The sequence below is a fragment of the Platichthys flesus genome, chromosome 5, assembly GCF_949316205.1.
Source record: "Platichthys flesus chromosome 5, fPlaFle2.1, whole genome shotgun sequence".
Lineage (NCBI taxonomy): Eukaryota > Metazoa > Chordata > Actinopteri > Pleuronectiformes > Pleuronectidae > Platichthys > Platichthys flesus.
The window spans coordinates 9594418-9617639 of record NC_084949.1 but is presented as its reverse complement, the minus strand read 5'-3'; the positions used below and the strand labels follow the sequence as shown (position 1 = coordinate 9617639).

The 23222-nt window shown below is 44.7% G+C and overlaps 2 protein-coding genes across 9 annotated transcripts in view; one reads left to right on the top strand and one right to left on the bottom strand.

Moving 5' to 3' along the window:
* pkd1a (polycystic kidney disease 1a) overlaps positions 1 to 4071 on the top strand; it is a 61220-nt gene extending 57149 nt beyond the window's left edge. The window contains exons 55-56 of the mRNA XM_062387479.1: positions 131 to 457; positions 629 to 4071. Coding sequence (XP_062243463.1) covers positions 131 to 457; positions 629 to 1675 — 1374 coding nt within the window. The 3' untranslated portion in view covers positions 1676 to 4071. The remainder of the gene's footprint in view (positions 1 to 130; positions 458 to 628) is intronic.
* Positions 4072 to 4737: 666 nt separating this feature from the next.
* Positions 4738 to 23222, bottom strand: part of tsc2 (TSC complex subunit 2) — a 27841-nt gene continuing 9356 nt past the window's right edge. For 4 of the 8 annotated variants that reach the window (XM_062387481.1, XM_062387484.1, XM_062387482.1 and 1 more), the window contains 28 exons: positions 22097 to 22252; positions 21893 to 22012; positions 21419 to 21541; positions 21220 to 21326; positions 20955 to 21120; positions 20728 to 20850; positions 20482 to 20616; positions 19467 to 19656; positions 19212 to 19305; positions 18825 to 18927; positions 17825 to 17919; positions 15475 to 15615; positions 12967 to 13128; positions 12684 to 12842; positions 12481 to 12593; positions 11451 to 11693; positions 11032 to 11280; positions 10257 to 10346; positions 8192 to 8349; positions 7246 to 7847; positions 6550 to 6628; positions 6213 to 6299; positions 5935 to 6121; positions 5687 to 5826; positions 5512 to 5590; positions 5335 to 5426; positions 5136 to 5234; positions 4738 to 5039 (listed from right to left, as the gene is read on the bottom strand). In XM_062387481.1, the coding sequence (XP_062243465.1) occupies positions 4872 to 5039; positions 5136 to 5234; positions 5335 to 5426; positions 5512 to 5590; positions 5687 to 5826; positions 5935 to 6121; positions 6213 to 6299; positions 6550 to 6628; positions 7246 to 7847; positions 8192 to 8349; positions 10257 to 10346; positions 11032 to 11280; positions 11451 to 11693; positions 12481 to 12593; positions 12684 to 12842; positions 12967 to 13128; positions 15475 to 15615; positions 17825 to 17919; positions 18825 to 18927; positions 19212 to 19305; positions 19467 to 19656; positions 20482 to 20616; positions 20728 to 20850; positions 20955 to 21120; positions 21220 to 21326; positions 21419 to 21541; positions 21893 to 22012; positions 22097 to 22252 (4260 nt within the window). In that variant the 3' untranslated portion in view covers positions 4738 to 4871. The remainder of the gene's footprint in view (positions 5040 to 5135; positions 5235 to 5334; positions 5427 to 5511; positions 5591 to 5686; positions 5827 to 5934; positions 6122 to 6212; positions 6300 to 6549; positions 6629 to 7245; positions 7848 to 8191; positions 8350 to 10256; positions 10347 to 11031; positions 11281 to 11450; positions 11694 to 12480; positions 12594 to 12683; positions 12843 to 12966; positions 13129 to 15474; positions 15616 to 17824; positions 17920 to 18824; positions 18928 to 19211; positions 19306 to 19466; positions 19657 to 20481; positions 20617 to 20727; positions 20851 to 20954; positions 21121 to 21219; positions 21327 to 21418; positions 21542 to 21892; positions 22013 to 22096; positions 22253 to 23222) is intronic. The other 4 variants (XM_062387485.1, XM_062387486.1, XM_062387487.1 and 1 more) reach the window with 2 other exon arrangements.

The following is a 23222-nucleotide window of genomic DNA, read 5'->3' as shown; positions in this document are numbered from 1 at the left end:
TGATATGTCAGTTTCATTTCTCTCTTCATTATTGCATGGTAGAACTTAAAAGTAAATCCAGGTATTATTATTTTATCCCGGATCCAGAAACTCTCCGCTCTATATCTTTGCTCTGTCTCCTTCACCGCAGCTCTTCCACTCTGTCCTGGACGGTTACGGCAGTGTGAGCTCCAGCTGTCTGTCTCTGCTGGGCGCCGGTGGACGAGGCCTGTTATCGTGGCGTCCCGGCTGGACGTTCTCCGGACCCTCCAGCTCTCTCACCTCGCTGGTGTTCCACGCGAGCTTCGCTGTCATCCGGCTGGTGTTGCTTTGGTTGATCACTTCCGTGCTGCTGAGGAACTACCGCCGCGCACGAGCCGAGCTGTACCGGCCGGCCGTGGATCTCCAAGACTACGAGATGGTCGAGCTGTTCCTCAGACGCCTCAAGATGTGGATGGGACTCAGCAGGACCAAGGAGGTACACTTCCTGTTTCATTTACAACTCGGATTCAAGGAAGAAATAAAATAGTTTGAGATTAGTGATTCTTTTAGGACGAAACGATAACTGTTAAGTGACTTAGGTCAACCTAGATGATATGCATCAATTTCCCTACCTGAGCCTCCATCTTGTCTTTTATGTTCTTCTTAGTTTCGTCACAAGGTGCGTTTTGAAGGCATGGAGCTGCCCCCATCCCGCTCATCCTCCACCAGCGACTGTAAGTCCCTGTGCTTGCCGCCGCTGGACGGTCCCGACTCTCCACCCACACCTGACGATGCCTGCTCAGAGGCCTCGTGGCGCCCGGCCTCCTCCAGCCCCTGCAGTCTGACGGAAGCACCAGGGATCGGCTTGGGGCTCGGGTTGGGCCTGGGCTTGGGGCTGGGCCCCGGTGTGGTGGTGGGAGGAACCAGCTGGAGGGAGAGGGCCGAGACGGAAGCCTCTCTGAGGAGGCTGCTCCCGACCCTGGATGCCCTGCTGCAGCAGCTCGACCGTGTCACCGTTGCAACAGAGGATCTGTACCACATCGAGTGTAGATTGGAGCGAGCCCAGAGGAAAAGGAGACGTAGAGGCAGAGGAGGCGCTGGTCAGAGAGGAAGGAGCGAGGCGGGACAGACGGGGAAGGGGGATGACAAGGACTCTGCTGGATGGAGAGAACGAAAGAGTGGCAAAGAAAAACACAAAGGGAGCAAGAGGGGGAAAAAGACAGATAAAAGTGAACTTTCAAAGGATTGTGGAAACACTGCTGCCAACCCCCAAGAGACTCCTGTAGCCACACCTGTTCCTTTTCTGAAGCCCAGCCTAACCTCGGCCTCAACACATACCCCTGCTCCTCAGTCCTCAGGCAAACCTTCAGTCAGTGCACCCCCGCCCACACCAGTCACAGATAAATGTGACTCCTCCTCTCTCCCCGTCTCACCAGCAAACACTCCCCCTACCCAAGTCCCACCGCCCAAAACCCCCACTGCACCTCCATGTACCCCTGCACCCTCCCTGCCTCCCACTCCTGCTCCTACACCTATCACCCGGGACTGGGACCCTCCCAGAGAAAGGGAGACCCTCCCCGCTTCCAGCCTGTTCAACCACCCCGCCCACACAACCACCATTCCCACACGCAAGCGGAAACGCAAGCCCCCACCCCTCAAAAATAAGGTGCACCCCAACGTAGACAGACACGGCTCTGGACAGCCCAAATCCTGAGGACTCTGGATGGAGAGAGGAGCAGAAGTGAACGGCGGAGGGAAAGAATGTGGGAGTAAATATTGGGTTGAGGACGAAAGGAGGACGGGGGGCAGCTGGTTCTGTCCCCGAGGACCCCCTCTCTAAACCCAGAGGAAAGAAAGAAAGTAAGAATCACAGAGAAGAGCATTGAGAGGAAAGACTTTACAGAGTCCAATCCAAACTCCAGAATCAAGGTGCAGGTCACCACATGCTTAGTGAGCTGGTTTAAACACCTTAACATTTGAAACCAAGGTACACCCGCTATCCCATAATCCCCCACACCAACACTAACCCCTGACCCCACCTGACCCTGGAGGTCAGTAGGGGTCATCGACAGGAGCACACGAGCGTGTTCAGCAGAGAACTGATGCAACTGAAAGCAGACAGTGCCGTCGGTCTTTTTGTATATCTCTGACAAAAATAATGTGTTGATTTCTCAGTCATGTCGTCTGTCTCCGTATATTTTGATATTTGATATTTCGGTTACCATGGGTACTTGTGGCCTGTCTGTCAACAGTCACGTTATTATGGTTTTCAGCCCATATGTATTTGCATGCAGGCACACACAGATATACGCACATGCATCGAAAATTAACACTGTAGGCGCCGACGTGCTAATGGTAATGTGTCGTACAATTCAGCCTGAACGAGAAAACAAACAAACAAACAAACACACGCACACAAACACAGTTGTGTCTTAAACATGTCTCCACAGTTAAATTGAATGATTTAACGATACACGTTATAGGGACTTGATTTTTGTCCCCATAATGTGACTCTGTCATCAGATTAAGGTCCCCACAACATCAGTAACACTGGCACTACACACACACACACACAAACACAGACACACACACACGTCTGTTGGGATCCCAGCAGCCAGTTCTTCAGGGTGCAGATATCACCATCTTCTCCGTATTTGGTCCGGATGTGAGAGAGAGAGATGAAAAATGAAGGGAAGATATAAGCAGCGAAAAGAAGGAGCAGAAAGTGGTGGTAGTGCAGATGAGTAGGAGTGATGACGAGAGGGAATAAAGAGGGAAAACATGGTGCTTAGTAAAGTTTAGTGTTAGAATAGTGTTGAAGAAAAACATGCTTTTTCAGTCCCTTATACACAGTACTGAATATTTACACATCATAAAGCTAAATGACTCCCAATATCTTCTCTCAATGTTTTTATTGTGTTGTGTTCAATATGGTTGTAATTTCAAAGCACTTTTGTCCAGATGTAGAGGTGTGGTGTACAGGAATAAGCTGGGTATCCAAACCAATAGAGGAAGCTTCACTCATACTGTTGCCAAAGCTTTTGCATCCTTCACGTATCCCGAGTTGTTCCCAACGCCGAGTCATTCATTCATTTGTTCCTTTTGTACTTAGCACTTTATTCTCTGATGGAGCTGATATCCAACACCATATTTAACTCATGTGTCATTATAGAGACATTCAAGGTATCAAATCAGTAGTTTGCAGTTGTGTCTTGTGCTTTGGTTGTGTTTTTGTCATCTTGTTTTTGATAAAGCGTAGGTACGTACTTCCTGTGTCCAGTGGGCAGATCTCAGGGAACCCGCCCTCTTCCCCCAAAACCTGGACAACCAGGAAAACCAAAAACTGCAGACAGAGACTTCCAGACGCCAGCTTCCTTCTCCTCTCAGTCCAAACGCGGAGGCGACGCGCTGGCCCTGTCTTCACGGGTTGTTAGAGGATATGAAGATGATTGAGTTTTTTTCCCTCTTTAAAGCAGGCCCACCATCACAGAGCATTAAGCAAAATGTTGAACTTTAAACGCACCAATTTCCAAGCAACTAAGTCGTGTTTGATTTAACTCGTTTCAGGATCACAAAAAAAGAAAAAAGGGAATGAAAAGGGCCCAAAGTCATCTTCACCTTGTGTGTGTACATTTCTGTATATATTGGTGCCGTGTGGTGTATATATTTTTGCTTCTCATGACCAGTATTGTTTGTGCTGCAGCAGCGTATTCATTATGTCAAGCACTGGTGCTGCAGATTCCAAGGTTTTTACATTCCTCCAGTCAAACTGAAGCACTTCAGCCAAAGCTATCAATGTATTTAATAAAGATGTTTGTTCACAATGTCAAGTACAAATCCCAGGAGGCCCGGCAGTTCACCGGCGATGCCTCCAGACTCCTGCTCTGTGTGTACAGTGTGTAACAGATCCGTGCCAAAGCTGACCTTCGTGTCCTCCAGCTGCCTCTATGTTGTTGTTCCATGCGTTTCGTTTTAAAAAGCAGTGTTACAGAATTTGCCTTTGAAAATATTTGTCTATGCTCTTTTGTATCTTATACCTTTGTTTTGCAGTTGTAGCACTTCTCATGTTTTTGCACTTGACAAAGTCAAATAAAGAGTTTGACAGCTGAACTGTGCAGAATGAAATGTTTCTGGTCACTTATTATTGTCCCGCTCTGTGGTGGAGGTTCACGGCCTGAGTGGAGATGGAATGGAACTGACACCTGAACTTTGAATCATGAACTTTGACCCTGTGAGCTTGTTGCTTGTTAAGACATGCAGCGATTATGGAACAACCGAATCATCCATTTTGGTGGACAGGTGTTTCTGGCAACCTGATGACTTAAAGTCTTTTGGCTCCATTTGTGGTCTCCTGAGGAAATATATGTGTAAATAGAACCAGTAGAGACCAGTGACTGAACCGGGACACTAAGGTTATGAGCCGGAGAGATAAACTAGCACTCAGTCCTGCAGATACCTCTTCCAAGGCAGTCCCTTTATGAAACCACAATTAAGTTTGCTAAATCCATGAGGATCCATTAATTATTTCCTGGAAAATCGATTAACATGTGAACAAATCCTTCCATTGAAATGTGTTCACTAGTTTTGAGTCATGCTGCTGAAAAACAAACATAAATGAACACGGATGAAATCTCCTTGTTGGAGGTGATAAACTGGAACTCACTATGATGCTGCTTATTCAGGTGATGACCAGATGATGCCTTTCACAATGTTTTCATGAGTAACTGATGATGATGGCTGCTTTATTGTCTACAGGGCACAATGCAACACTTCCAATTTTGTCAATGGTCACTTTTTATTCCACACATGTTAACAAACAAACACACCCTGTCTATGGTCATGAGTGCATGCTCGCATGTGTGTGTGCGCAGGCGTTTGTGTGTTTGCGTCTGCCAGGGTAAGAAATGTAATCAAACAAAATCTGTGAAATCGTCCACTGTTGATACAAGTCTCTTTCTCTGCCCCGAGGCTTCAGGGTTTGGTGCCTGACTGCTCTGCTGAAACGACTTGTTCTGCTGAGTGTGGCCTTGGGTCAGCGAGATGCCCGGAGTCGAGCGAGACTGAATGTCTTCTTGTGCCTGAGAGTCAGAGCAGAGAGAAAAGAGAGATGCAATTTCAGAATGAGAATCTGAACAACCCGTGACAGTGATTGAGTTTGTTTGTGTTGTTCTCACCCTGGTCCTGATCCTCTTGATGTGTCGTAATCTCGCCAGCCACTTCGAGGCATACGCATCTGAAGGGTTTGCTCTGTACTGGTGCACCAAAGAGGCCATCTGCACAAAACAGAAAGAAGAGTGAACTGACTGTGTGTGTGTGTGTGCGTGTGCGTGTGCCTGTGTGTGTGTGTTAGACAGCGATAAGGGGAAGACTTACATTCGCATGCAGAGCCATCTGTCTGACTAAGAGTGGAAGGTTGCGGTCTGAAACGATTTTTGCCACTGTTGTGTCGACTAAGCCCTCGAGGTCTGAAATAGAGAACAGGATAACAAAACAATGTGAAACAAAACTGACAGCAACAAGGGACAAGATGAGAGAAATTGGATGTCTCACCTTTGCGGCACTGGAGGGTGACCAGGTTACATTCGAAATCCAGTGGTTTTATAATGACTTCTACAAAGTTAAACTGGCCCTAAAAAAGGAGAAGAGACATTGGAGCTGAAACATAAATATTGAATGCATATTCGATTCGATTTCTTTTTTTTTTTGCTTCTGCGTGTGCGTCTACCTTAATTGTGCCGAGATTGTATTCCTCTGAAGAGTCGTTATACACAACCATGACAAAATCGTTGCCAATGTGACGCTTTTTGTTGCAGCAGCCCTTGTCGCTCTCCCTGTTTGGCATCAGTGTGGCAATGTGGAAGATCGCTGCAGAGACACATTTTCATTCAAACCAAAAAGAGCAAACTGGCAGCAGAGGACAAATAACCACCATTAATTAGTAGACATTATTTCCCTGGTCACATGTGCACTGACCCTGCATGATGTCGTCATGCCAGCAGTAGGTGAACTCCCCGTCGTCCCCGTACTGGTCGAGGCCTCCGAGGAAGATCTGGTCGGGGTCACAGTCCTTCAGATGGATCAGTTTGCCCAGGCCTGTTAGGAAGGCAGCGTAGCGGTTCGAGCCGTACTCGTTTGATAAGATGGAGACTTCATTGTTAACCTGAAAAGTGTGAAGGGGATGAGGGTGAGAAGTTAGCAAGAACGGCGGTGATTGTGAATTAAGACAACCGTCAAGGGCCGTGTCTTCTCACCTGACCAGCTCCTACAAACACCACTCCGATCTTGTGGGTGTCATAAGGAGGCATCTGGTCCAGAACCTTCACAGCTCGGTCGATCACCTGCCAGAGAGAGGAGAGGTCGTAAACTACAAGTGTACTCGGAGAGCCCATCACTGTCAAAGCTGATGACCCTTCATCCCCATGTGGCAAATAAATATATCAGATATTTTTTCATTAAGATTTCCTAAAATGTTACAAATAATATAAATAAAGCCAAAACTATCAGATAGATAAGCGACAATGAAAACATGAGCGAGGTGACAACACTGTAGAGCAGAGATCAGGTGAGTCGGGTCAGAGGTCAACCAACCTGAGTTTTAGGCAGCAGCAGCGGCTTGTTGGCCTCATTCCCAAAGAAGGGAGAGTGGTAGAGCTGGAGGAAGACAAAGCTAGAGGAGAGAAAGACACAGAGAAACAGTGTTCAGCACACACACACACACACACACACACACACACACACACACACACACACACACACACACACACACACACACACACACACACACACACACACACACACACACACACACACACACACACACACACACACACACACACACACACACACACACACACACACACACACACACACACACACACACACACACACACACACTCTCTCTTTTAAAGTAATAAGTCACATCGTAACGTATTTGTCTGACATTTAAAACCCAAGAGATGTGTTATTCATACAAAATCATTCACTGATAAATATTTATAAAAATGAAGATATTTAATGAAAATCTAAATATATCCACCAATGTACTGATTAGGTTCTTGAAGAAGTGAAGAATGTGCTGCAGTAACATTTCCACCAGTCATTTTTCATCATCTCAAACAGCTTCTCAATGTAAACGTTGGCTGTGGACTGTAATTAAATGTTGTGCACTGGCAGAGCTCCACTATGAAACTTGCCAACTGAGCAGACATTAGTTTACTACATCAGTGAATTGGCAGTGACGGAGGACGGAGGCTGCAGCAATGTCCTGCATTAATGGTGGAGTACCTGGGACTCAGTCCAGAAATCTTCTCTGTGTTGCTGGGTCCTGGCCGACTGTGGTACAAGTCTCTGTCTGTCCTCCTCTCCCTCCTGGAGGAGGGGGCCGAGACAGAGATGGTGTGACCCCGGGGCCGGTGGCCTCCCCCGGGGGAGATGGGTCCAGGTTGTGGCACCACTGCTGGAAACTCCAGCCTCATCCTTGCCCCTCCACTCTGAGATGATGCTACAGCAGGACCTTCAGCGCCTTGACTCTGGCCTCCCGGCCCATTAACGTCTCCTCCCACGCTCACCTCCACCTTATCTTTCTCAAAGTGAGGTTGCTGCTGCTGAGGCTTGCCATCCAAGGGCACTCTGGGAGTGTCTGCCAGCACCTTCTCGGACTCCAGAGCAGCCTTGGCGAAGGCTTCAGGTAAAGTCTGGAGCTCCGGGGAGGAGCTGGACTTGTTAAGGCCGTGACCCTGGGACGGAGAATGACTCTGGAAGGGAAGCTCGGGCCCCTGGCTGCCTGGTGTGGAAGGTCCCATGGTGGGCTGATCGATGGGAATCGCTCCCTCACTTACTTCCTCCAGAGTCGACTTCTCGTCATCTTGACTGGAGGTGGAGGAGGACTGGAGGAGAAAGGAAATAAGTGGAGTAGATTTCAAGCTCTTTAAATGATGACATCATGACGCTGAGCAGGTTTAAAGAGATAAGATTCTAACAAAAATTCACTAATGTGTAGCAGTGGGGATTTTGTTCAGCAGCAAAGGTGAGAAAAACTTGCTTCAAAAGAAAACCTGATGACTTTTGACTCCATCAGCTGATGATAAAACAGCTTAAATGCTGGAGAAGCTGTGATAAACTTTAAAAAAAACATATTTAATATGTAATTATTCACTTGCACATGTGATGTTTTCTTTATATCCTGTCAGGGTATGTTGAATGTGTTGCTCCGTTTGCGCCAACAACCTACCCTGCTGAGTGTTCCAGGGGGCGGGGTCTTGGTGAACTTGTCAGCAGACATGAAGATGGGATCAGAGGTCATTGGCTCAAACTCCTCACTCTCCGGCCAATCGGACGGGCTGTGTGCTGCAGCGACCCCTGAGCCTTCCTCCAGCACCACCACAGATTCTACAGCAGTACACAGCAACAGCCATGTGGGTTATATACACACACATGGAAACTGACTTACACTATCAGAAAAACACAAACATATACACATGTGGAAAGACTTCACCACAGCTGTCAGAAATGATTTTTACATACAATCACACATTCTCTCTAAAATCTAAACTTGAGTAGATAAAAAGTCAAATTAGTCATAGTCACAGGAAATAGAATCTGATGCATCCACATGATTAAACAAACTCTAAAGGCAGCCAGGCAAACACAGACACACTCTAACACGCACACGCACACACACACAAACACACACACAGATTAGATCATGACTAAGAGTGAATCCAACCAACAAACACTGTGATCAGAGACACAGAGAAGATCAATGCAGTAAGCAGCATTCATCCATCACTGCTTCTTCTACTTGATTTCCGTCAAGGCGCATGCATCTGTTTGGTGGGCTTGTTGGTTATAGAGCGATACAGCAGAAGGAGCACGTTTTTAATCCTAAAAGGAAAAGCGCAGCCCAAACAAGCTGCAACTATAGCAACAGCAGCCCAGACCAGGCCCCTCCACTCCTGCTGTCTCCCAATGCTCTCTGCACACTGGACAAAGAAGAAGGAGCCAACACACGTTGGCCTTTAAAGCTGCAGCTCTGACATCGTCTTCAATGTCCTACTGTTCTGCCAGTAAGACGAGGAGGAGCAGCAGAGTTAGATGAGGTCTGGGCTTTCCTGTTAATAAGGTCAAAGTTTAAACGGTCGACCTGAGTCTATTTAAAACACACAAGAGTTAGAGAGGATGATTGGGACGGACAAATAAATCATGGAGGCAGACTAAAAATGAATCATGTCCACTTTTTAGGAGTCATTGGACTGATTAATCCGAGTGCAGGCGTGTTTCCCCCCCGTGTTAATAGACTGATGGGTAAAGCAGAAACGTTCTTCACTTGCACAGTTTTTCAGAAACAATGGAGGTTAAAAAAGAAGAAATTCTTACAGATAATGTCTAACTTCAAACTAAGAGAACAGTTTAACATTTTGGAGAACACCCTTATTTGTTTTCCTACTGACACCAATGCCACTCTCTCTGTCTGTGTGGCAAATAGGAAGCTGGAGCAAGGAGACACTAGAGCACTGTGGAGCATATAGCCAAGTAATAGCTGAGCACATAATCCTATATTAAACCATAACCTGTTAATTTGCTGTTAGACAAACTTTGTTACTTTGAATAGAGACAGTTCAAAAGTTTCTCCAAATAGACTGTAAATAAAGATGGGCGAAAGTATAGATCATGAACCCACCTCCTCTATGTTAATGTTAAAAACATTTTACACATTGAATTCATCTCCAAGATGGTTTCTGTGATGCTATAAAAACTAGGTGAAAGGCCATGATTGACAGCTGAGACTGACTCACGATTGGCCAAGCACATTTATTGACAGGACATCCCAACAATAGCTTCATCCCCCGATCGCACAGACTTTGACACACAATTTCAATTTGGTGACATTCATGCACAAGATATTTTAATTTCTGGATAGTGGGAAGAAGCAGAGACGTGGTATATAGTTTCAAGTCTAAATGCTAAGCTAAGCTAACTGTCTCCTGGCTGTAGCCTGTGGACAGACAGGTAAGAGTTTTTTCAATCGATCTCACTCTCACCAGAAAGTTTTCCAAAATGTATAACTGTTCTTTTAGGGTATTTAATTTTGAAAACAATATTTTGGTCTTTCAATTGCACACTTTAAATAGCAATGCGATCAATAAATTTGAACTTCCATATAATATGGACATTATAAAACCATGTGGTGATTACAGAACTGTACAAGTGAGAAGAAATACACTACACCAGGGGTTTTCTGGAGGGGGGGGGGGGTGGGGGGGGGTAGATGTGGGCTCACACGAGGTGGACAGTACCTGCCCAGGAAATGCTCCTGTGCAACCTGCCCGGGGCTGGAGGGCCTGAGGGGGCAGAGCCCAGACCCTGAGACCACAGAAAGCCACCCACTGCAGGCGGCACACCAGACGACAGGTTGGTGGTGCATGACGCCACATTACAGACCACAGCCAGTCACCAACCAGCATGGTGGTGAAAATGAAACAAATAAACATGACAGCAAACCAATCAGAATGAGGAGGGAAATTTCGAAGGCAATGAGGAAACAAATTTGTAAAAAAAAGAAAGAATGAAGGAAAAAGATGGGCCCGGCTGAAAAATGAAGCAGGTGGATCCGCAGAAAGAAAATACACAAATGCACAGGACTGTGGGTTCGGCAAAACAAGACATTTAACTCATAAAACAATTACCTGTAAGATCGGTGATCTTTGATGAACAGTGACCTGAATAAATCCAGACTTATTTATTGATCACCTTCTGGTTCAAATAGAGTACTTACACACAATCTGGCACTTATCTCAGTTCATTTGAGAGGACCAAGGACAGGCAGTCATGCAGACTCCACGGGTGTCTTCATGCGTACCATTCGATTTATTCATTAATTAGGATTTTATGCTCTGTGGCTAACTAGTCCGGATGTGCCATTGTCTTTATTACACAGATATATACAATGACAATTTTATGATCGTAAGCACATTATTACTCACCTGAACAACTACTTACACACACCCATAAAAATAAAAGCTAATCTCAAACTTTCTGATCATTCAGACTTCCCCTCAGACTGTCACTCACCAGTGTTGGAGCGCTGGATCAGGTTTGCCTTCCCTGCGGCGCCGCTGAGTGATTGGGTCAGGGGCTCTGAGACGGGCGCCGGCGCGGGAGCAGCGGTGCTAGCGGGAGCGCTGGTTGTCTGGGCAGGAGGCTCCTTCACTCCCTCCATCGACATCAGGACAGTGGAGAGCTCCTGCAGAGGCATGTTGCCGAGCTCAGAGGAGAAGGGGCTGGGGGGGTTCTCCAGACACATGAGCCAGCTTGTGTTACCTGTGACGACAGAGAGAAACACAAACAGACACTAAACTGCTGTAAATGGACCACAACAGGGATTCTGACCATTTCATCACACTAACCGATGTACTGATGTTATAGGTAATATGTATTAAACTGAACAATTTGTGCTACAGCCATGCTATGGCATCTCAGATTTGATGTACCTGACGGCCTCCGGATGAAGATCTCTGCCCAGCCCTGTGTGAGTATGGGGACAAAATCAGCCAGACTGGGGTTGTCTTTGAGAGGCGGGGGGGTCGATGGGGCCGCAGAGATGGAGGAGGGAGGACCAAGGCCATCAAGGGTGGGACCGGTCGAGGGAGAGAAAGGAGCGGCTAACTCGCCCTCAGAAGGGGACACGAGAGGACTGAGGCTCTGAGCAGGACCGGCGCGTAGAGCGTGGCCACCTGGAATATAAGGTAATCTGATTTAATCACAAAGGACACCTGTAATAAAACATTAAAACGCAGCAAAATAACAAAGAATTGCAAGAAGCAGACAGAAAAGTAGGACATTATATCTCACATTTATTTTGACAGACAAAGTCAAAAAGAGAGACATAATTGAATATGTAACTTCAGCCACTAGGGTTCCCTCAATCAAAACAATGACAAAGGACCTAGTTTGATGATGTTGTGAAGCAGCTTGGAATGGTGGGAGTTGTCTTCACCACCATTGCCAATGAAAAACTACACTCCGAAAATCACATGCACATGCAAATAAAAAAAATGCAGACACAGTTCAAACAAATGTGTTGAATGTCCCAGCAACATATGATTTTTGGCATCCCATTTTCCTTTCAAAAAACAACCCGATAGAATGAAAAAGAATGCCACTGATTTACATTTACATAACACATCTATATGGAGCAGACAGGGATGCACTGGGACTAAAAGAGAGGATAAAAGCTCCCTGATTGTTTCTAAATTCAAGACAGCAGAAAGGACAATTCAGCTCATTTTGCTTGTCTGAAAAGCTATTTTACCGAATGGATTGTTGGGAAAACGGCACCAACAAAATGCTTAATAATGCACAATTATTATACAAAAGAGGTATTTTAGTAATTGTCACCATTGGACAGTACTCTTCTATACCAAAAACTACAGCTGTATTTGTAAATAATGAGTTATACACAGTATTAAGTATTAAGTATTAAGAATTAATATCCTGCCAGGGTGGATATTTATTTTGTACCTGAGATGGAGCGGACCCGTATGCGTGTGGCTCTGGTGTGCTGCTGGCTTGACTGGGACTCCAGTTTGGCTGGAGCCTCTTTGGTTATTCGGGTGTGTAGAGATGGATCTGACCTGAAAGAGAAACAACGATTTAACAAAACAAAAACATACCAGGGGAATTATTTCATCGTGTGAGTGCAAGTGCTTGTGAACATGCTTGACCTGGTCATTTCCCCTCCTCCTCCCAGACGTTCAGCCATGTCCAGGCCTAGTAGTGCTTGTGTTCGGACCCCTCCGCTGGTTGTTATGGTCACCAGCTTGTTGCCTACAAGCCAGGTCATACTGCGACCCCCTGCCAACAAGAACTCCGCTATGGGTGACCTATGAGCAAAGCCAGATTTATCACCGCCACACCCTCTCTCTTATTCCACCAGTTCTTCCAACACTTCAAAAAAGTACCAACCACACAACACACACAGACATATGGAAAGAAGCTCTTGCCAACCTCTTGGGCAATGCGGAGAAGTTGGAAAACACATATCGTGCCATCATGTCCAGGCAGGTCTCCGTGAGCTCCAGGTGGACGGTCTTCAGCGCCTCGTCTGCCTGAGACGCCGCATTTTCATCAGCGGAGCCCAGGCTGCACGTGGTGGTCGAGGTTTGCATCCTACGGCAGAAAACAGAGAGAGGGCTTAACAACAGCGAGAGGCAGAGCAGCGAGAGGAGAGCATGCAGTCGGTTGATAACTAACATGAAATCCGTGCACACAGAGACATGCAAGCTCTGGTATACAGGTGAAATGAGAGGGATGCAGAACACGAAAAAAACGAACAAAAGATCACCAAATGGACATTTCTGTTTCGATCACATGCAAAACAAAACTCTCTATACCCACACACATGCATTCACAATTTTTTTCTTCACCATAAGTCTTTTTATCAGGCAGAAAAACAAAGACACACATGGGACTTGGTATAAGTGGCTACCTGAGCAGTGATACCACAATGTTTGTCGCCCTAAATGTCGTTCAGCTCTGTGAAGCAAGTGGAAGGGATCGACGGTGTCACACATTCTCATGGTCACTAAACTGCACGGCAACCAGAAGGGGGGGGGGGGGGGGGGGGCTGCTGAAGCTCATGTGTTCAACCTTCAGCTACAGCTACTGTCTCAGACAAATCTAAATCCCTCCATCAGTATTCACTGTAGAGCAGGTTACACCTTTCTGGTTCCAACAATCATAGCTGCGTGCAAATCACTGTGAAAGCACATTTACAGATGTTAACATCAGTCTCAGTCAGGACTGGAGCGATATTAGACTTGAAGTGGAAGCCACGCTGGCTCGCTGCGGAGACGTAAACACACTCAACATAAGCTATTTGCAACAACATCGAGGACGACTGAGCCCGGCTGAGATGTGTCCGTTTATCACAGTGGGCAAGTATTGAAAGCAGAAGCTGTTTTTATGCATCATCCTGAACAGTAACAAAGGGGGAAGGTTATCGTGACAGAATACATCTCGGCTTCAGATGACTTGTCAACAAGAGGACATCTCTCACTCATACCAAGTCCCAGCACATGGACAGACAACTGGTCGACACATTTTTCTACTTACCTTTCGTACACTGCCAATAATTCACTTTTCAATTCAATGTCTAATGGACACATATTCCAGACAACATGACCCACTCACCACTGCATTGTGTCAATGCTTTCAAAAGTCTTTACTACATTTGTATCCATTATACTCCATGATTTTTCACAATATAAATTAAGCATAGAAACTCAATTCTTTGTTATCTTTAGTGCAGATACACTAGTCAATCTGTTTGTATCATTTAAAAACCTGTAGGTGATTGATTTCACATCAAAAATGTGTTTATTAAAGAAGGCCGAATTGACACCTTAAAGCTTAAAACAAGGTCATGTTGTCCAAGGTGAAACCAGTGTCCATTAAGAGACAGGCTTCAATCTTTCTCATCACTCAGGAGTTGCCGTTCAAGAGACGTAAAAACCAACCATTTGAGACAAAAGAAGCAGATTTGCAGCCATTTAGCAGTTAAAGCAGTCAAACAGATCCACACTGCAGCGGTTTAAGCTCATGAAGTTCCATGTTTCACTCTGACATTAAATTTATTTAAGAGTTTGGTGTGTCAAAAATTACACAGCTTGGCTTTTACTGCCATCTGTTGGACAGGAGCAGTACAAAAAATGTAAGAGTGAGACGCTGGAGCAACATCAGCCAACTGCAGTGATAGGTCGCACATCTGTCAATCGCTCAAGTAGCAAAGATAAGCGTTAAGGTATTAAGGTAAGGGATTGTTATGAATGATTTGAGTCTGTGATCAAACTGCATTCAAAGTTCACATTAGCCCAGCGAGTCCTTAAATCCCACTTAAAGAGATTGCCATGGTTAGAGCAGCAGTGTTTAATTGTGAGTGGAGCAAAACAAAAAACAAAAGAATTATCAAGCAAGCAAAAAAAGCTGTTGTGCTGTTGTCGTGCCCTCCCACCAGGAATAGGGAGGCAGAGTAACTGGATGTAGTTGTTGTCAATCACGATCCCATTACTGTGGAAACATGTGCTTTGAGCCGGCCCTCCTGCCCTTCTATTTGTTACTAGGCCAATTGAGCAGCAAATCACCCAGCAAAACAAACACACAAATAAAAATCAAACAAAAAATACAATCTGTGTTAGAGCAAAATCAAAGAGCAAAGCATCAACATGGGTCAAGATGTTTTCTGATGTCTTCTGCGAACACCGCATGCAAAAGCAAATCACGAGACAAAACCTTTACACAGCACGTGTATGATCGCAGCCCAAAACAAACCAAAAGGGTCAACACACAAACGTAGCATGCACCACCCGCTCCAGGTGTCCCTGGCAACAAACCACCCAAAGCCGCCCAACGGACCCACATGACAATGAGCCTACACCCTCAACCATCCCATGGAGGAAGCAACGAGTTGGATTGTTCTAGTTTTTTGTTTTGTTACCCGGAAGGCTCTTCTCTAACCTGCGGACCGCATGTTCGGAGACACTGATGCTGCGGGAGCGGAACGCGTCCATGGCTGACAGGTCCCTCAGCTCTTTAACAGGAGAGCTGCTGCTATTGGCTACCGCCGCTGCTGCCCTCGCCACTTTTGCCGCCCGCAGACTGGGTGGTGATGAGTACCCATGGCCAGGGGCAAGGGAAAGGGGCCCGGGTGGCAATGTGGTGGCGGTTAGGGTGGAAGTGGTATGGGGAGTGTAGGGGGAGGGAGGGAGTGTGGCGTGAGGAGGAGACAGCGGGATTCGTCCCCAGAGCAACATGAGCATGAATGCCAAGTGGCACACAACATGGGTAGGGAAGAGGAGGGGAGGGGAGGAGGGGGCAGGGCCACAAAGGCCAAAGGGGAAGAGAGGGGAAGGGTCAGGAGCAAATTAGGATGGATTCCAGGGTGACACGACCACCCCCCAAAACCACAACCACAACGAAGCACCCAATCGCAGGCGGCAGGGGAGGGGGGTCGAATGAAGAATTGAAAGAAAAACAAAACAAGGTGAAAATTAACAGCAGTGAACAATATGATTCAGATTACAGGAGAGCGAAGTAAGAAAAAGAGAAAACATCAAACAAAAGGAAACAGACAAAGCTACAGCAGAGGGTAAAATGGCTTCTGTTGTTCAGAAAAAGAAAATACGCACAAAAAGTATTCAGGAGAGCAACAAAATAAACATTATTTCACAGAGCAGGTACATAGTGAAGCCAAGGACTCGAACAGGAGAAGTAGAACAGTAGGGATGGACTCAGCACAGGCCTGAAATCATGGAGGTTAAAAAAAAAAAAAAAAAAATCCAACTAAAAATGAATTGTGGGTTAAACCTGAGGGTTGGAGCAAAGCAAGACAGGACTCAATAAATCTACAAAATACTACACTTAGTAAAAAGTTGATCCTTCTAGAGGCTTTTAGAGACTTCCAAATGTAATCATAAAACCAGTAGCGATATCGATATGAAAAAATGCTTTAAATGGTCCAATAGGACTCTGACATGCAGAGCTCCAACCCAGCAGAGGACAATGAGCAGCACAAGGACAGGGTCACTGGGTGAATAAATGATAACACAATATAAGACACTGAACAGGGAGTGTGCTGGATTGCAACAGCAGCAAGGGCGTTATGAGGTTTTTGGAAAGGGATGGGACCCAATGTGTTTTTAAATTATTTAAAAGAAGATGTGAACAGAGGCTGCGCTAATATCTCCTCAAACGTTTTCAACCGAACAACAGAGGAGGAAGAGAGGAAATAAGCTACCATGAATCTCGAAGGCAGAAAATAAGACATGTGGGGATGAGCAAATCAAATTTAACTGAATGATTGATCACAATATATATTTTAAAACACGAGGGAAAAATTGGATAAGAACCTCATCAACACTACTGCTTCCAGGTCATAATTAACAGCCAACATCTGTCCCTTCTCTCTGTGATCACCTACGCTAAGTTTTAATTAGATACTTGAAGTGATGATATCATACAATGTTAGCGCGATTTAGAAACATAAAGCTGACAGACATTTTCATGTACAGATGAGATGAGTCGCTGAGAAACACCTTATGGCTTCCTTACACATTTCCCTGTCTAAGGCAGAGTATCTCTCAGTGTTTTTATGTCTGTATTCACCATTGTCTAAACAGTAAAGGCTAAAGCTAAGTTCACACTACACGTCTTGCCATCCTGTGATCAGGAGCCTGACCATATTATCCTACACGACCCCAATGCATTCAATATAAGCTGCACTGAGTTTGTGTTACTCTGTCCCTCAGCACCTTAATCCCATACTGCGCTCTGATTGGCTGGAGTTGTTGCCGCCTCAGGTTAGAAAACTGATCCCAGTCTGTGCTTGCCAGGGACTCATGGGCAAGCCGTGGGCGGGCACAGTAGCACAAACACCTGGACGATATAAAACAATCCACTAAAAAATATAAAAACATATTAAATTGTACAGCCTCAGAAACGACCAGAGTTTAATCAGAATTTCTCCTTTGATGACAAATGATGTTGCATTATACAGGTGTTCATGTTATTTTGTCCACCCCTGTGTGTTATTAAAATGAAGAGAAATAAAATATAAAATATAAACTCAAATTGTGGCAGAAATTGAACACATAAAATGTGACAAAGCATAAACCAAATGAACTAATGACCACCATGGCAACCAGAGAGGAGTCATTTCAACCAGCAGCAGTCATACTGAGTCCCCTGTTACCTTGGCAACACCAACCCTCTTACACAAAAATTACCACGTGGTCAGTTTGCTGTTCTGCTGGATTGTACGTCAGCACTTCCAGCTGTTTGAGTGTGTTAGTGTGAACATAAGTTTTACCTCTTGGGTCTTTCATTGAGGCTGGTGCTTCGAGCACGAAATGGACTCTGCTCGTGTCCGTCATCGAATGGCAGCAGGGCGTTGGAACGCAAACCCTGGGGACAAGAGGTGAATGGAAAATGTTACACAAATTACTGTAGGTAGACTTCACATAGAATCTGCAGCAAATCTCAAAACAAAGGACCAAATTGTGGGTATAAGGGTCACAGACTTGGTTATAAAATGTGCAAAAATTAAAAGTTGTGGCTCTAAAGATTTTTGTGCTGGACCACCTATTGGCCAGACATAGTGAGTCTGATTAACAGCCCCAGTTTTATTCAGAACAGGAGCATGAGAGGTAAAGCACTTCTAATGTAACTCTTAGCAAGAAGATAAGAATAATTTTCCCCATTATTTCCCCAAATGACAATTGATTCAAAGCACGATTACGAAATTACTATTAAGGTATTAAGAGGTATTGACAATGACTGGACGACAGAAATAAAACATGAAGGCGATTGAATTGGGTGAACTATTTAATAAATGTTTCAGCAAGAGAGAAAAATATTAGCTTGGATGAAGGGAAATTACATTACTTGACTCCCGCATAGGATTTTAGCTTTTTCTTTCTTTTTGTCAATATTACATTTTTCCACTATGTATTTCTTTATGCATTGTTTGTGCTTCTGGGTGAGAAACTGCAGAAGTTGTGAGTTTGGCTGTATTTTGCTAATGTTATATTTCTAAACTAGAATTATTGCAAAAACTGGGCATTGTGAGGTCACTTTGACCTTGACTACCAAAATCTAATCAGTTCATCCTTGAGTCCAAGTGAATATTTGTACCTAATTTGAAGAAATTCTCTCATGGGGTTCATGACATATCGTGCTCAAGATAACGGGACGTACTGACAGATGGACAACCCGAGAACATGCTGACTCAGGCCATTGCTGTTGATGGCTAAGAGGCATAATAAAATTGAAAGCTTTGATAAAGTCAGTAAAGACAGAGCAGCACTAACCTTTGTGATGTACTGAACAAAGTCTTTGCGGAAGGGGAGTCTGCAGCGTATGAACCACATAGCAATCACATGGTGGGCCAGTGACACAATGTACTGGTTGAACCTGACAGGATAAAAAAAAGAAATATACATATTTTTGGGTGAGTGTGCACTTGTACAGATATCTTTGTGAGGACCATTTGAGCCTACAACCTACAGAGTGAGGACATTTTGGCCAGTCTTCACTCTCTGCCCAACTTTTAACACCCTGTTTCAGGATTAAGACTTTGTTTTAGGTATTTAGTTCTGATGGGTAAGGTTCGGGGCTAGGGAATGCATCATGCCAATCAATGTCCTCTCTAAGATAGAAGTACAAATGTGAGTGTGTGTCTGTGTGCGCGCACTTACTTGGAGGGATTGGTGTATGGTAGAGAGATTGCAAACACACTGACATACTGCTCAGCTACAAAGTTGGCATAGAGATGGGGCAGGCGCACCAGAGCTATGACACAGAATGGAGGAAAGAACAGATAAATCCATCAACTCCACTTTGTGCTGGTTCTGTGGAAATCTGACGTGACGATCTGACCTTGAGCACTGAACATTGATTGTTAAAGAAACAATGAAAAGAAAAGGTTCTTGAGAAAAGTTGTTGGTACTCACTGGAGAGGAACTCAAGCATAGGAGACGCCATGGCAACAGTGGCAGAGATGTGGGTGAGCTTCACAATAAGAGCGGGAAGGAGCTTGATCATGATGTCAGGCATCTCCACCGTGCACATCGTAAGGGCCACTACACATTGCTTGGCACACCGGTAAATGAGGCCAGTCTCGAGGCACTGAACCAGCTCTCTCTGCAGAGGGGAAAGTAGGGACGAAGGACCAAGATTCATGTCTCTGTTACATTGTTTACATTTGATTTGGTTAGACTGGATATGACACATATACTTCCTGTCATCATCACTTATATGGGCTGTGAATACCTATACTTGACATTGATGTGTTTGTAGATAGGCGTGTATTTTAATATGTGCTATTGTATGAAACTAATATTGACTGTTTTCAATTATTTCTTTATTCTTTATTTCCGTTTAAAGACTAATCAACCTGTTTTACTGTAATATCATAACAGTCTTACCACCAGTAAAATGAAGGTCCTTCTTGTCTAACATAATATAGTTGGAGGCAAAGACCACAAGCAATCCTGTGAGTCGCTTCCACTGCTTCTTCTTCTTCAGTTATTTAATGCTATTCCAAAAGTGTGAACTATACAACAAAGTGTTTCCACACTGCGATCGATCTGGTGCTTTAGATCAGTTTGATCTAAACAAAGACCACCTCTTTTGATCAGACTCAATTTTGGTCTGTTAGTCACGAGCCTGGTCTGAGAAACCTTTCACACGTTGATTTCTGTTTGGACTAAACGGAAAAGTCAGAATGTCTGAACCAAAAAAGGTTGGTGTGAATTAACATCTAGTGGTACGGTGATGATTATCTATATGGGTGGCGGGCATATATAACAAATAAAGTAGTGTGCGTTAAATAAAAACCATTAATGATGGGATATTGTCCAACTGTGGACGTCATTCCTCCAAACTTGATAGTCATTGAATCAGATAAGCATTAACACATCCGACAAGCCTATTTTACTTCCTTTTACAGACGGCTCGGGTCCGTACCTGTCTCGACTGCTCCAGGTAGCTGTGATAGGAGGTGATCGCCGTGAGGACAGGAACCACCGCCAGCTGGACATCAGTGCGGGAAAACCCCTCTGGGGTCTTCTTCAAACGCTCTGAGATCAGACGATCTGTCACCTACAATCACAGAGGCAAAGAAATAAGCAACATGTCATGCATAACGGACGTATGTATGTATATAACACTTGTAAATGCAGATTTGAATGCAAGTGACTTTATTTTCAATACCATGCAGCAGAGAGTAGAACAGAGCTGGTCCAAGCTGCACGGTGATGTCAGCAGCAGCACTTTGTACTGCAGCATCCAAGGCAGCTTGTCGAGAACAAGCTTCATCACCTTCCAATCTGTCTCCTACAAGCAAGAAACAAACCCAAAACATATCAGATATCTTTAAGGATAGCAGTTAAATCTCTCTGTCTTTGACTGTGTGTGTTAGTGTGTGTAAGTGTGTGTACCATCTTGAGGCCCTGCAGGAGGACACTAAAAGCAGGTGCATAGGGCAGGTAGGCTGAGCGTATGGAGGCTGTTGAAGGAGGAGGAGCGGCTGGGGTGGCTGGGCTACCAGCGGGAGGAGATGTTGAACCTGTCGGCTTCTTTTCACTGGCTCGCTTCTCTGGCTCCCTGAAACAACAAAACAACACAAGAAATAGTTTTCTGATTATTTAATAGACTGAATTGTAAGAAAGATCTTTGGAAAGAGTGGTGCATGTGCGTCCTCACCCTGTGTCACAGTAGCAGTAAGGGCTGAACCTTATGGCTCCGTCTTTGTTGGGGACTCCGAGACGATGCAGAGAGTCTGCTCGCATCATCAAGAAAAAGTCGAAGACCTAAAGACAGAAAATGAAAAGGAATAAATGTGTACATGACAATATAAATGTAGTAAAAGACAAATATGGAGAGAGAAATGTATTAGACCTACCTGTAGTCTAATGCTGGAAGCAATAGCTGAACAGTATTTGTTTTTATAGTGAAGCTGCAGGTGGCTGATAAGCAACTCATAAACACGACTGGCATGGCTGGCTGGTAGACTGTAAAGCTTGCTCTGTCAGGAGAGAGAAAAAAAAGATGATCATCAAATTCAATCACTTGTGGTTCCATTTTATTATTTTTTTAATTTGATGAATTCATTTTAAAAGATTACAATCAAGAGTAAAGACATATATTGTCTTTCTCACAACATTTTCAAACACAATTTATAAAAAAAATATACATATAAACTTATATATTAAACAAACAGCGATGTTATGGTTTAACAACATATAACAAAGCCTGGAGTACACTTCTCCACTGCTGTAACAAGGTGAACAGTCAAACTGGTGAGGATCTGCGAAAAAAGAACTGTCCTCATAACTAATTGAATCAAGTCCTTAACATCTATAAGTGTGGAGTCTACCTGCAGGATTTCCAGCAAGCCCAGTATAGCAGTCCTGATGTCCTCCATAGGAGACTCTGCCGTAGGGTCTCTCTCAGAAACCTCCAGGGGCCCTGAACAGATCAGTAAGCGACTAGCAACCTGAAAAGAAAACAAACCCCGGAGTTACGTCTCTGAACTTGGCTAAAATGAAGAGAACTGAGGTGTAAATATTAGAATGTGTACCCGTTCAATGATGTCCAATAGACTGGTGAAGTGGTGCGTATTGCAGCCCTCAGCCAAGTCCACCAGCAGCTGGGTGGCCTGCCTTCTGACGGCCAGGTCCCGGTCTTCAGCTATCCCACTGAGCTGGGGGATCACCACCATTTCTATCAGCTCATCCTGGAAGAAGTCGAAGAAAAAAAGTAGTGCTGTCAGTTTAACGCGTTATTAACGGCGTTAACGCGAACCCATTTTAACGCCGTAAATTTTTTTATCGCGAGATTAAAGCAGAGCTGCCAACTCTCACACTTTCGCCGTGTGACACACGCTTTTGCATGTTGGTGGTTGACTAAGTCACAATCATTTTTTAAAACATCGTATCAGGCCGCCATGAAGTACAAGGAGCGGGCGAGTGTGTGTGTGTCTGTGTGTGTGTGTGTGTGGTTCCAGATAGCGCACCGTAGCCCCGCCCCCTGCCCCGTGCACTCGCTCAGGGAGACACAGTGAGATCAGAGCTCTTTCACGTGGAGCAGCTTCTCAGTGACTGACTGCTTCTTAACTATGAAAACAGTGAAAACACAGCGTTTCTCTGGTCTCAGCTGATCAGAGATCAGCGCCTCAGCTTCTTGATCAGAGCAGTAGCTGCAGTTGGTTTCTATCGAGCTTCAGTATCTGTGTTCGTCTCCAGTCTGACCTGCTCTCGCTTTTTGTTTTAATATTTCGCCAACTAAAATATATATTTCTAAGCTACTAGGCTGCAGCTATATGTTTTTATTTATTTCAAAATAGGGTAATTCTTATTTCATACATTTCCCACAAATATGGGGAGGACTCAAATAGCCCTACACAGTTCTGTGTTTAATTTGTTTCAAAGTAGGCCGACACTTGCCTGTGTATTTTGTTTGTTTGTTATTTTGTTGCTTGTCTGTTTGAGAGGCCTGACTGCTATGTTCACAGCAAACTTGAAAAAAAGAAAATATTAGGCCATGGTTTAACTGCACTATAGGCTGAGTCCTTTACCTGAAATGTGCAAAACTATAATTTTATTTTGTACCGCCCTGTTTGGCAATGTTGTTTTTCAATAAAATAAAACAGTTGCATAAAGCAAGCCAATCCACTTTCCATGTTGATAGAGCATTAAAACCTCAAA